The 13,253-nt window shown below is 45.0% G+C and overlaps 1 protein-coding gene across 28 annotated transcripts in view; it reads right to left on the reverse strand.

The window, feature by feature from the left end:
- Positions 1-13,253, reverse strand: part of PDE4DIPP2 (phosphodiesterase 4D interacting protein) — a 226,099-nt gene that overhangs the window by 19,617 nt on the left and 193,229 nt on the right. For 11 of the 28 annotated variants that reach the window (XM_024234124.3, XM_024233677.3, XM_024234099.3 and 8 more), the window contains 8 exons: positions 11,160-11,595; positions 10,126-10,318; positions 9,438-9,557; positions 7,732-8,260; positions 5,713-5,948; positions 4,661-4,712; positions 3,367-3,590; positions 2,564-2,716 (listed from right to left, as the gene is read on the reverse strand). In XM_024234124.3, coding sequence (XP_024089892.2) covers positions 2,564-2,716; positions 3,367-3,590; positions 4,661-4,712; positions 5,713-5,948; positions 7,732-8,260; positions 9,438-9,557; positions 10,126-10,318; positions 11,160-11,595 — 1,943 coding nt within the window. Of the gene's footprint in view, positions 1-379; positions 566-2,563; positions 2,717-3,366; positions 3,591-4,660; positions 4,713-5,712; positions 5,949-7,731; positions 8,261-9,437; positions 9,558-10,125; positions 10,319-11,159; positions 11,596-13,253 lie in introns of those variants that run through there. The other 17 variants (XM_054528934.2, XM_024234055.3, XM_054530090.2 and 14 more) reach the window with 5 other exon arrangements.

Here is a 13,253-nt window from a genome sequence, read left to right on the forward strand (position 1 = left end):
TGAATGTGGCCATCTTTTTCTTGGCCACTTCATCCTGCACAGGCAAAGCATAACATCTCTCTCCCACCCCCTACCAATGAGCAGTCCACCAGTCTGTCAGGGATTCAGCATACTTGGTGGTATCCAACACTGTCTACAGTGTGAGAGCACCAGATCTAGAGCCTCGTGAACATATCTACCTGTTAACTGATGAGACACACACCACAGAAATAACAGTAAATACATTTCCAAAAAATAAGCAAGCAGAGCTTTCCCTCACTCTTCCATTTGTAATGTGTACCCATGTTGTTTTTTTAAACTCTGCCATCCAGCCCGAGCCATGCAGAGCAACACAGTGTGGGGCTGCCAATCGCAAGCACACAAATGCAGAAGTGCTCACTTTCTCCCAACTGCTTCTGCAGCATCTGTAGCTCCTGCTGAGCCTCAGCCAAGGAGACCACCGGTGTCTCACAGCAGCCAAGGAGGGGAGGGCCAGTGGGGCTGAAAGGCAGGAAGCTGGGTGGAGCTGAGGGCAACGGTGCCTGAGGAAGGCTAGCCAGCTTGGGTATGGAGTGAAAATGAAAGCCTAGGAACAGAAAGTTAGGGAGAAAAGAGACACATCATCAAGAGAAAATGAGAGAAAAGAATGGGTAAAAGATTGAGAAGGTAAAACCATTCCCTGACCAGACATCACCCTGTGGAGTGGCTATCACCTAGTGTGGTACAGGATGAGACAGCCAAGGGTGACCATTGCTACCAGAGGCTGGCCTGGCTGACCTTCCCTCTTCTCCCCTGCCAGGGCTATCCTGCATATATCCTCTGTGTTCATCTTGAAAGCAATTGGCTAAAGAAGGTAAGGTGGCATTATTGAGCCCCACTCCAGCAATCCTGGACATGGACAAGTCAGAGAGCCTGAATGCTCTCAAGGGCCCCTGGGGCTCTGTTCCCAGCATGTATCAGTCCTTGGCCCTGGGACAAGACTCTTTCTCCACCTAGAACTCCTGACAGCATCAGGTCCCATCCTGAGTAGGAGAGATGTGAACAAAGGCTGTGGGGAAATTTTCATTACTAGTGCATGCAGTTCAGGACTCTGATGGAAACAAACTTCAGAATTCCAAATCAACGTGTTCATTGACCAAATTAAAAATAGATGCCTTGGTAGAGTGGCTTAGACAAAATGGCTTGCAAACCCTTCTGGGCATTTAAATCACATAGCAAAAACACTTAATATATGTAGATTCTTTAGGCCTTCTTGATTCTGTCTAGGCCTTAATGTAGACTTACAGAATTATAAATTCTTGGAACATGAAATCTGCATTTTAAAAAAGTCTTCCCTGGTGATCTTTAGGCAGCCCATCTATAGACAGGTTTTTAGAAACCCTGGCAAGGTTCAATGTTTAAAATTGCTTCCTCTTCCCTAAAAGCAATTAAAGGACAGGTAGCCAATGGAGAGGAAGCAGAAACCAAGGCTGACCCGTAGAGAATGTCTAATGTAGAAGACAACGATTACATCCTAAAACACATCCTAATGGTGCTGGCACTATTTCAGATCAATACTGCAAATATACTCAAATCACCAGGTAACACAGCCCAGGCATTCTTTGAGGAGGCATTCTGATTTTTAAATCCTCTGTTCTTTATCTTCTGCTCTGTTTGAACCCACAACATTGAAGCAGATGTCTATAAGTCTGGAAGCACAGCTTTTCCTCATGATTCTGGTCCAGCTGCTGCCCACTCTGTCCTAGGAAACTTTGAAACCAGGCTCAGGAAGCATTGGAACACTTCCTCTTAATTAAGATTTTAGTTGAATTGCCTTCAGGGAAATGAGGGCAGCAGAAGAAAGCACTGTGCTTTCTGGGAGCACCTCTACTCAAGTCAAACCTCACAACAAACCACACTGAAGGCAGCCAGCCAGCTATGGTGGGAGGTAGGAGGCAAAGACAAGGTTTGTCTTTTCCTTGTCATCCCTGGTACAGGGCAGTGAATGAGCAGTGTACCCTCCGGCAACTAAGCTGGACTTGTAAATGAAATGCATCCCTTTAACTGCCCCCAAGATATGCACTATGTACATATCAAGGACTGCCAATCCATTCATACATCCATTAATGGTAATGTACTATGAACAGAACCTTGTCTGAGGCTGTTCTCACCATACTTGGCTATGAAATAAGTAGCACTACCTCTTGCAGAGGATCTCCATGCAGATTTAATGGGTAACACATACAGTGGATCATTAGATGTGAATTTCTTTTCATCCTATGGCTGTTATAATCCTGGGAGAAACATTTTGCCTCTTTGCTCCCAGGATAAAATGAAACAAAACCAATAAAAATGTTTCTTTTTAAATGATTAGCCAACTACTGGTCAAAGCTGGTATGCAGATGAAAACCTGATGTGGATTACTTATTTTCTAAAATATTTTCTTAAATCAGACACAACTGGCACATGAGGATGGTTTCTCCACTCTGTCTAGGTTTTGATGCATTTAGGCCCCTAACAGTCCAAACTTCTGTCGTTGAAGAAAAGTCAAACAGGCAGCAGAGGAAGAGGAGATGAAGCTTCTGCCCCATTGGCTGTTGCATACCTGAATGGGCCTGGTTGGCCTCCTTGGGGGGATTCTGGGGAGTTGGCAAGCTGATGGGGTTGCTGTTGGATTCGGCCTTAACCCCCTGAGATGCACTGGTTGATGATGGTTTAGAAGACAACACAGCAGAACGACTCGAATGATGGATGGAATCTATAAAACCCATGAATGAAAGAAAACGTATGATGCTCTATAGAGAACTGGAATCCTGGCCTTATATTTACTCAGGGGTACCAGGGCTAGAGTCTGCTTTCAGGGAAAGAACCAAGCGCAAGCACTGCTAGCAGTGTTCATTTTCTTGCTTGCAGACAGCCCCTATAGTGAGGCAAACCACCTTAGGGATGACAGCGGTGCTCTGAGCTCTGAAACATGAAAATGGCAACTCCAAAAATATCAGGCAAGACTAGCAGCATCTGTGGACACCCACATATACTTAGGGAACACTGCTCAGTGATAAGTAGGAAGATCATTGTAGGAGAGATGAAGGAGGTTTTCCATCTTAAAGAAGAGCTATCTGACAGAGTCAACGAGGAAGAAGAGTCTGCTGTGATCTTCTCACTCTCCCCACAGTGGCTCACCTAGTGCCCAACAGCACGTACATGCCCATGGAGGCCAGGGTGAAAGAGGTAACTTGTAGAGTCAGGAGCAGAGCAAAGATCCTGATCCACTGGTGCCGGTGCATGGCACTTGACCCCACAGCTATGTTCAGCCTGATACACACCATGGTGGAGCTATAAGGCCTGTTTCCTGAGTTCTCCACTCAGCCTAGACAAAGATGGTACCACCCAGAAAGTGGAGGCTACCTGAGTGACTGGGAGAAGCTTTCTTCTCTTCATAGTGTGTGTACTCGCTGGCTATGTCCATGTCAGAGCAGGCTTCCAGCTCATCAGACAGGAGAGAGGTGCTGCTGGGAGAGCGGTGGGAGTCAGACAAGGCATGGCTGCTGGAGGGTGTGAGGGACCGAGCATCCAGCTTGGCCTGCAGGACTTCAATCACTTTCTCCTTCTCTTGCAGCTCCCTGCTGAGCCTGGTTGGGAGAAGGGGGACAACAGGTAAAACCAAGGTCGCCCAAACCAACCTGTCCTGACCGTGGCTCATAGGAAAAGCCAAGTAAGCCAAGGGGACCATGCCTGCAGAGAATAATGGAAATAACCCACCTCTGCTTAGTGATGGAGCGTAGGTGGGGTGTAGATGGAGAGAGAATAGCTACCTAGTGCTCTGGCCACATAATATGCTGAAGACAAGCAAAGATAAAGCTAGCCCTCCTTTTAAGGCACTGCTGCTTAATGTATGATCCCTGGAACAGTTGCAGCCTGTGAACTGTTTGTTACCATCTCCAACAAGACAAGTATAAAAATTGAAAGCAAGCATTGAGAAACACAGAGCAAACCACTGTCCCAACATCCAAGAGCATGATCAGTGGAATCATGTAATTAACTGAATTCAGACCATATATGTTTCTGATGGATTAGAAATAAAAACAAAACAAAACAAAAAACAACACTGTGTCCTTCACTACAGATATTTTCAGAAGCATTTATGTAGTCTGAGACACAAGCATGACACAAAGAACCCCAACTAGTGGCTACAACAGACTCTGAGCCTGTATTTCATTGATCATTATATGAAGCAACTCACTGAGAACTGGGTCCTGAGGCACTGCAGCCTCCAGGTGATCTACACCATCTAGGCCTTTTTCACCAGGTCCTGTTATATGATTCTTTTTTCCCCCCAGGGCAATTGAGTGACTATTAAACTGGCTGTCAACCCAACTTTGGAAAAAGCTCATCCTGCTTATTAAACACACAGCAGGAAAGCAGGACCGTTAGTGGGGCAGAAGACTCTTGAAACCTAGTTAGTTCACTTTTTGCTCAGACTGTTTCTAGGTTACTAAGCCTGGAGAATTAATGTGCCAATGTAACTCAACCAAAAGGGGAGAAAGAATTTAGTTAAAAACAACAGTGAGGTGTTCAATGAATGCATGAATTCAATACATTCAGCACTTTCCTTTATTCCCCTTGATTTGTGGAGCTGCCGCCACCCTTGACCCTTTGGGCCTCAGTCCCAATCTCTTTCCCAGATTCTCCTCTGAATTACCTGAGGGCCAGTGGCTCAAGTCCAGCTTGATCTTTCTCACTTTTATGATCCTCTGCAAACCAAATTTAGAAAGAAACGATAAGAAATTAGGCTGGTCCCACTTCCCGCATTATAAACACAGGAGCCTGTCTGGAGACAGAGTAGTGAGCATTTCATGTGTACATCCAGAACAGTTATTCTGGGAGGCCTCAGCTTGTGTCTCTAGAGAAGTGACCCCACTGTCCCTGACCTGCTGGTCACCATCATGACTTCCTCTGCCCTAAATCAAGGTAAAACATTTAAAATGTCTTTTGTTCCATTAATCATGAGGCCCTTGCCCAGCTGCCCTGTGGGACACTCCAGCCTCCATGTCCTGCTGCAGACTAGCTCCCCAATGCATATGCCCCACCACAGCTTTCATGCGGAACCTGCACTGGTCTCTGAGGAGATGACAAGAAGCCCTGCCCGACCTCTGCATCTGCCACCAGGCTGGGTGGCTCCCAAGTCTGATCCTACTTTACTCCCTTGGATATTCTCTGGAAATTCTGAGTAGAGGACCCCAATAATAACCAATGTAGCCCTTGAACTACTGCAGCCAGTGCCTAAACCATGTATAAAAGAGCATGGCGCTTTATCCATATGTGGAGTACCTGCATGTACATTGCCATGCCATAAATGGAGACACCACAAGGATAAGGCATTTAGCGAGTTGGTGGCAGCATCCAGGCCAGAGCTTGAGTCTTGTAATTCTTGGTGCAGGGCTCTTCCTCCTATAACAAGGCCCTTCCATCTCATGTCCCCTACTCCCTCTTAGCATCAGATAGATGCTGCCCCTGCCCCACAGGTCACATTCCATGAGTGGTGAAGTTTCTATAGTTGTAACCATGGCATCTCCAGCCCTGTGTGTTCCTCTCCATGCTCCCCACTGAGCAGTCTTGATCCTGTATTAGCCCCAGGAAATGAAATAGAAACAGGACCTTAGGATAAAAAGTTGCAGTGGAGATGTGGTGGCCACCAGGGGCTGGAACTGTGGGGGTGACTGAGAGTATTCCAAAGCCCTGTGGCCAACTTACTGGTGCTGAGTTTGCTGGTGAGCCTCTCTGTCAGCTGGCTTCCCTGGGCGAGTTGCTCCCGGAAGCTCTGTCCCAGGTAGTAGTCAATGTCATTGCTCCTTAGGAGATCCTCAAAAGATTTTACTGTATCTTTTGCATGCTGGGTGATAAGATAACAAATACCTCTCCCTTCTCGTATTTTTTGCCGTAGGTAAGACAGTTCCCGGGCCTGATCCTGAATCAGGGAATCATATTTCCTAATGCAGGACAGGGGAGGAAAGAGTAAGTATGGAAAGAGTGGATGCTAAGTTATGGAGTTATGGGGGCTTCTGTAGAGATTTCTATGAGAACATCTCTAAGGAACGCCCCCAAGCTGAATTCTGGCACATAAGCCATAGGAGGTATTTAAGAGTAAATTCTACCCTGATAAAGTATTGCATTAAAAAACTTAGTATGGGCCGGGCGTGGTGGCTCAGGCCTATAATCCCAGCACTTTGGGAGGCCAAGGCAGGCAGATCACAAGGTCAGGAGTTTGAGACCTGCCTGGCCAATATGGTGAAACCCTGCCTCTACTAAAAATACAAAAAAAATTAGCTGGGCATAGTGGCGCATGCCTGTAATCCCAGCTACTCTGGAGGCTGAGGCAGGAGAATTGCTTCAACCTGGGAGGTGGAGGCTGTAGTGAGCCAAGATGGCACCACTGCACTCCAGCCTGGATGACAGAATGAGACTCCGTATCAAAAAAAAAAAAAAAAAAAATTAGTATGCTGCTGTTCTTCAACTGTTATATATGTGTTAATTATACGTCCCCAGATAAATCATAAGGTCTGTAAGAATAAACATAGTTCTGCATTTTACATCCGTTACAGCACCAGTATCACATAGATTCACAGCAGTTACTCAATGAATAATTAGCATCATTTCATCGTAAGTCTAGACAGGACCTTTCATGTCTTCTGTTTTTACCACCACCTGATGCCTGAATTTCTTCTATGTTATGATACTGTGGCTGACTGTATTTTGCAATGATGGCCATCACATAAACTCTCATACCATCAACTGATGGGACCCAAAACAAGAGACCCTAAGTGAGAACCACCCAGCCGAGCCCAGTCAAACCATAGAACCATGAAGCATAATAAAGTGTTATTTGAAGTCACTAAGTTTTAGAGTGGTTATTACTTAGTAATAGATAACCAGGACACACCAACATGAATGTCTGTGTTTTCAACACAAAGTATCAATAACACTTATAACTATGGCAAATAGCATTGAGAGCTTAATATATGCTAGGTACTATTCTAAGCACTTGTATTAATTCTTTTTTTTTTTTTTTTTTTTTCCTGAGACAGACTCTTGCTCTGTCACCAAGGCTCGAGTGCAGTGGTGCCATCTTGGCTCACTGCAACCTCCACCTGCCAGGTTCAAGCGATTCTCCTGCCTCAGCCTCCCGAGTAGCTGGGATTACAGGTGTGCACCACCATGCCCAGCTAATCTTTGTATTTTTAGTAGAGATGGGGTTTCACCATGTTGGGTAGGCTGGTCTCAAACTCCTGACCTCAGGTGTTCTACCCGCCTTGGCCTCCCAAAGTGCTGGGATCACAGGCATGAGCCACCACGCCTGGTCAGCACTTGTATTAATTCATTTAAACCTAATATCCACCCTTTGAGATGGGTTCTCTTATCATCCTCACTTAATAGGTAAGGACAAAGGCTCAGAAAGGTTAAGAAGTTTGCATGGGTAGTAAGCATCAGAGCTAGGCGGTCCGATTCCAGTATTACTACTATACTATACCATCTTTACTAATATATCCCTAAGAGGAAATCCCTGAGACCCGGTATCTCCCAGATACTGGAACATCATCCTATGCCCTCCTGGTTGCCTACCTGTCTTTTCCACAGACCTATATCTACCATTTAAATCAGTGTCCCTGTGAATACCCAGACATGTTCTTTCTTCCAAGTGCCTGAGCTACCCTATGCCAAGCACAAACTTACACATTTTCAATCAAGAAAGTGCCCAAACAGTGCCATCCTTACCCAGGCCACGAGGCTGATCTCAGCTCCTCAGCCAGCTTCCCTTCTAGTCCATTTTTTGGGAGCTGGGCCTCCAGCTGGGATACTCTCTGGATGAGACTCTCCAGGTCCTTTTTGGCCTGAAGCCCTGGAGAGTAGAAAGCCCCAGTGCCATCAGACAGCCACCCCTCATCCTCATCAGGGACACTATGAGGTGAAGACCCTTCCAAGGTGCCAACAGCTCTCAGCTTCCGGGGTCTTTCCAGACTAGATGAATAATCACTTGTAACCGAGAGGGACCGGACCCGGCTCTTGAGGTTTTGAATGACCTTGTTGGCATTCTGCAGCTGGGCCTTCAGATCTTTGATGTCCTTTCGTAGGACCAAGATGTTTTCTGACTTTCCATATACCCGGAACTCTTCCTGCTTCCCTAGCTGGTTCTCCAAGGGCTTCCTCTCGGAGGAACTAGCCAGTGTTGAGCCCTGGTGCCCCTGCTCAGAGCATAGCCCCTCCATCAGGATCATTTCCTTGAGGGTGTTGTGCTCCTCACACTCTGAAAAAAGACAAAGATGTCTTCCTAAATAAAAGTTGGATGTGCTTTTGTGCCACTGCCTTTGAGAGGAGGCAGGTTTGGTCATGAGGACAATAATTACTAGGGAAAAGTTGAAGTGGTACTTTATTCAACCCTGACACTGTACTAGGCATTCAAATACAATATTTCTTATCCTCCTTATGCCTACAAGTTAGGTTTCATCACTTTCTATTTTACTGACTGAGGAAACCAAAACTTAAAGGGAGGTGGTAAACTAGCTTGTTCTAGATCACTCAAACTAGCACATGGCAGAGCCAGAATTCAAATCCTCCAATGTCCTGTGTTCATTCCACACACACTGGTGTTTCTTAAGACATTAACATGGCCTTATCTATTTAGGATGGCCACAAGAACGTAGGACAAGCTATTACTGCACACTGAAAGTTTAATGCTCTTTAAATTTTGCTATAATTTAAAAGTTTATTGGGTTACAACTGTGTGAAAAATAGGCATAGGAAAATAAGACTTCAAATAAATATATCAGCATGTTAACATCAGTGTATTAGGGCAGTAGTAGTCAGAATGAGAACTAATCCATGGCATTTTATCAGATGCCAGGCACTGTTCTAAAGCATTTTATAAGAATTTACTCATTTAATTGACATCAGTACCTGATGGGGTAGGTAGTTCCTTTATTACTATTTTAACATATGAATAAACTGGGGCATAGGAAAGTTTTCAAACTGGGATTTGAACCAACCAGTCTGGCCCCACGATCTTTTCTCTTAACTGCCACACTACACTGCCTCAAGAATGAGAGCGATTGTGTTTTTCTTCTCTTCTGGTTTTCAATGTGGTGGGTGGCCCTATAGTTGTAGTCTTTTTATAATGCAAAACCAAATAATTTTTAACTTATGGTTTGCATGTTTCTAAAACCTTATCTGGTCTCTAAGTAGGCCTTAGTATTTCTATAATGATCAGTTGGATAGAATTTTATATTATTATTATTATTAGCAGTATGCCAAAAACTAATTGTAGAAATTCAAACTTATACTCAGCCTCATTTTGCGTAACAGTTCTCCTATTAACCTCCTGTCCTCCTCTTCCCCAATACTTGTCAGGTGTGGAATTGGCCAACAGCATCCAAATGTGACAGCTGACTCCAGGGAGGGGTGACCCCCACACCCTGTGCTCTTACCAGGACTGGTGGTTTCCTCCCGTTCAGCCTCATTCTCGCTTCGGCCACAAGTCTCATAGCCCAGGTCCTGGAGGTCCACCTGGACCTGCTTGCTGTCCTGCTTCACCAAGGATTCACCTGCTTGGGAAGAGAAGCAGGTGTTACAGAATGTCTGAATTTCCCACATATGCCCTCAGCCTCAATGGCACATACCCTAAGCTTTTGGGGCAGGGAGGGCAGATCCACAGTGGGAGAGAAGCTTCTCTGAACTGGTGGGAGAAGAGACCACCAGCTCCAGGAAGCAGAATTTCTTTCCACAGGAGGAGCCTGCATTTGCCATTATCTCCCCTTCAGATAACCCAGGCTTTAGTTGGGACCAGATATCTGTAAGTCAGGGATTGTACACTATCATCTCTAGTAGCCCCATTGAAGCTGGCAAGTGCTTTATCCGCAGGGGTTCAACAAATGTTGAATGGAGCTGAACTAATTTAGAGTCCCAAGACCCTAGACCTGTACTGTCCAATAAGGTAGTTAGTAGCCACATATGGCCACTTTATACTAAATTAACTAAAATTAAATAAAACCAAATGTCCAAGTTGCACTAGCCACACTTCATGTGCTCAATAACCACGTTACGTCGGTATAGAACATACAGAACTTATAAGACACACAGGCTACTTTTCTTTACTAGTAAGTCATAGTTACTTACTACGCATAACTCTGTATTTCTCCAGCTCACTAGCCTGAGCAAAGACAGTGGCTTCTGATAGCAGCAGCTTCTCCTGGAGATCTTGATAGCGTTGTTTGCATTGTGACAGCTGGGAGCGCAGGTGCTGGGTGGACCCTGGTAGGCTAAACGCTGACTGAGGCCCAGGGTCACGAGGCTGGGACTGGTTATCCAACTGTGAAAGGGGCCAATACTGGGATCAGGACAGTCTGAGGTCACCCCCATGCAGTGATGACCACCGCCCCTTCTGAACCCTGTGGACTTTACTCAAGTCCGTCACAGCACTTCTCATGCCATTTGGCAGTGACTTGCTTTCCAGATGGAGCCCCTGGAGTGCTGGGATAATGTTTTCTTCATATCTGTATCCACAGCACACAGCACAGCGCCAATCAAGTCTACAGAGGAGCTCTCAGGAAATGTTTTCTCAGTGGTCAAAAAGAGAAGCGGTGGAACCCTCCACTCATCTCCCCTCACATTCTGTCCCATTGATTCTCCCAGAATCCCTGTATTCTCCATTATACTGAATCTTCAGCATGGCTCCTTCCCTAAAGAGGATCCCAATAACCCATCTGAGGCCCAGGAACAGACACCTGTGATGAACTGTGACCAAAAAATGGCAGTGATAAGGAAGGGATGTCATTACATACCACTTGTCTGGGCTGCCTTATAACCTGATGCATCCCTATGTTACAGCAGTTACCACATCCTGTTAAAATGACCTGTTTGTGTGCCATCTTTCCTTACCATATTAAGTATCTCAAGGGCAGCCATTGGTTTTATTGCCCCATGCCAATGCCTCGTGTGTTATCTGAAAAATTAAGTACTCAAGAAATATTTATGTTATAAAAGCCTTTCTAAAGGCTGAATATAGGCAGAATATTACTATTATTGTTTGTGGTACAAAGAGATCCTTCTCTTGGTACCTCCTGATTCATATGGGAGAACGTTTTAAGGTAAACACTGTCATCTCGAGCCCTCCTCCAATTGTTTTTCACTCAATCTAAGCCCACACTTACTTGGTGGGCATCCACTGTGAAGGTAGCCCCAAGGTCAAGGCTCTGGGGTCTGGAGCAAGGCCTCACAGTCACATTCCCCTCCTCTTGGTGTTGGTGCTTCCCAGGAGAACCAACCAGTTCTGTGTTTATTCTGTCGATGGTGCTGGTCAGATGCACAAGGAGCTCTGGAGTAAGTTTACTATTCCCTTCCTTGCTACTCAGCACAAGTTGTTCTTTGAGGAGGTTGATGATATTGTGGGCATTCTTCAGTTTTCCCTGGAGCTTTCTGAACTCAGCCTGAAGGCTACTCTCACTCAGACCCTTTTTGGCTACCACAGTCTCAACCATCACCTCGCCCTTCTCCTTGTCTTCCTCGATCTCCCATCCATCAGACATTGCTTCTCCCATCTGCTCTTTCAGCTCTGCATTCTCAAGGCAAAGGCTCAGCATGGTGTTCCTGCGGGAAACACACATAATTGAGGTCTAGGTCTGGTCCTGCCAACAGTTCCTAATAGTACCTCTTACCAACATCTCAGCCCACAATAAACTCAGACTTACCCCAGAACATGAAGCAACCTGAGACCTACCACAGCCCCCTAATTTTATATACAAGAAAGCCAAGGCTCAGGAAAAGTAAGAGACTTGCCCGAACTTCCACAGCTTCTTGGTGGCAGCACCGTCACTAGAAACCTTGGACTCAAGACATGCAGGCTAGTTTTCTTTACTTGTGCCACACAGCCTCATATGTTCTAATTTTTAGTAGCCTCTGGAATAAACAAGAGTACTTACACTGTTAAAAAATAAGACCTTTTCTGCAACAAATTTATTGTTATAAATTTTACCGTTCTATTATTTATCATCAGTCAGTTTCAAACCATTGGGACTTAGGAACACAGAATAAATAAATAACACTAATCAGAACTATTAATAAATCAAAATGTACTTAGATAATTGTTTGCTTTATGTCTGGCTCACGTGATAGAGATAACCTTCTTGAAAGCAGGACTGTGTCTGTCCTATTCATCCCGTATCCCCAGTGCCTACACAAGTGCCTGCCACATAAATCATTCATATTTGTTGAAGAAATAAAATTGACCAAAACAGCTAATTTGCACCAAGACATTCCAGATAAATTCTTTCCACAACAACAAACTCATACTAGGCTTGAGTGGAAGCAAACATGGCTGTAACAAGTCTATTCACTTAACTTTTTTGAGCCTCAGTTTCCTTTTATATAAAATAAGGATGATAACACTTACCTAGTAGAGTTAGCAGATGCTTAAATGAAATTGCATATATGGTATGGCTAGCTCAGGGTCTAACAGGGAAGTCATTCAATCCCTGCTGTACTAGCTGCAGACCTGAGAAATACCAACAGCAGAATCCCATAAGGTGCTTGTTAAAAAAGCTGTAGAGCTAAGGCCTATGAATCCACATTTTACTTACGTTCCACAGGTGATTTTTACATTTTTATTTATTTTTTATTTTTTGAGACAGAGTCTCGCTCTGTCACCTAGGCTGGAGTGCAGTGGTGAGATCTTGGCTCTCTGCAACCTCCACTTCCTGGGTTCAAGCAATTCTGCTGCCTCAGCCTCCCGAGTAGCTGGGACTACAGGCACGCGCCACCACGCTCAGCTAACTTTTGTATTTTTAGCAGCAAAGGGGTTTCACCATGTTGGCCAGGCTGGTCTCGAACTCCTGACCTCAGGTGATCTGCCTGCCTTGGCCTCCCAAAGTGTTGGGATTACAGGCATGAGCCACCATGCCCAGTCCACAGGTGATTCTTAAGCATGCTAAACTGCGAACCCCTGAGCTAGAGGATGCACAGGAAATGGGTAATTCACAACTTGAAGGATCAGCAGTGGGCTATGCACCTAGATTGAATTTCTCAGAATCCAGGAGTCTTGGAACCTACAGCAGAGCTTGTCTGGTGGTTTCTGGGAGGAAAATAGGACATAGGATACAGACAGACAATCTATGAGATAGTTTCTCAATAAAGAAAAAGGGGATAGGTATTTTACCAAAACTGGGATGTGGAAAGGGGATAAAGAGGTCACATGTGTATATGGAAAAGAATATTTAATATTATGTTCTAACTTCATGTTAAAAAAAATG

The sequence above is a fragment of the Pongo abelii genome, chromosome 1, assembly GCF_028885655.2.
Source record: "Pongo abelii isolate AG06213 chromosome 1, NHGRI_mPonAbe1-v2.0_pri, whole genome shotgun sequence".
Taxonomy (NCBI): Eukaryota; Metazoa; Chordata; class Mammalia; order Primates; family Hominidae; genus Pongo; species Pongo abelii.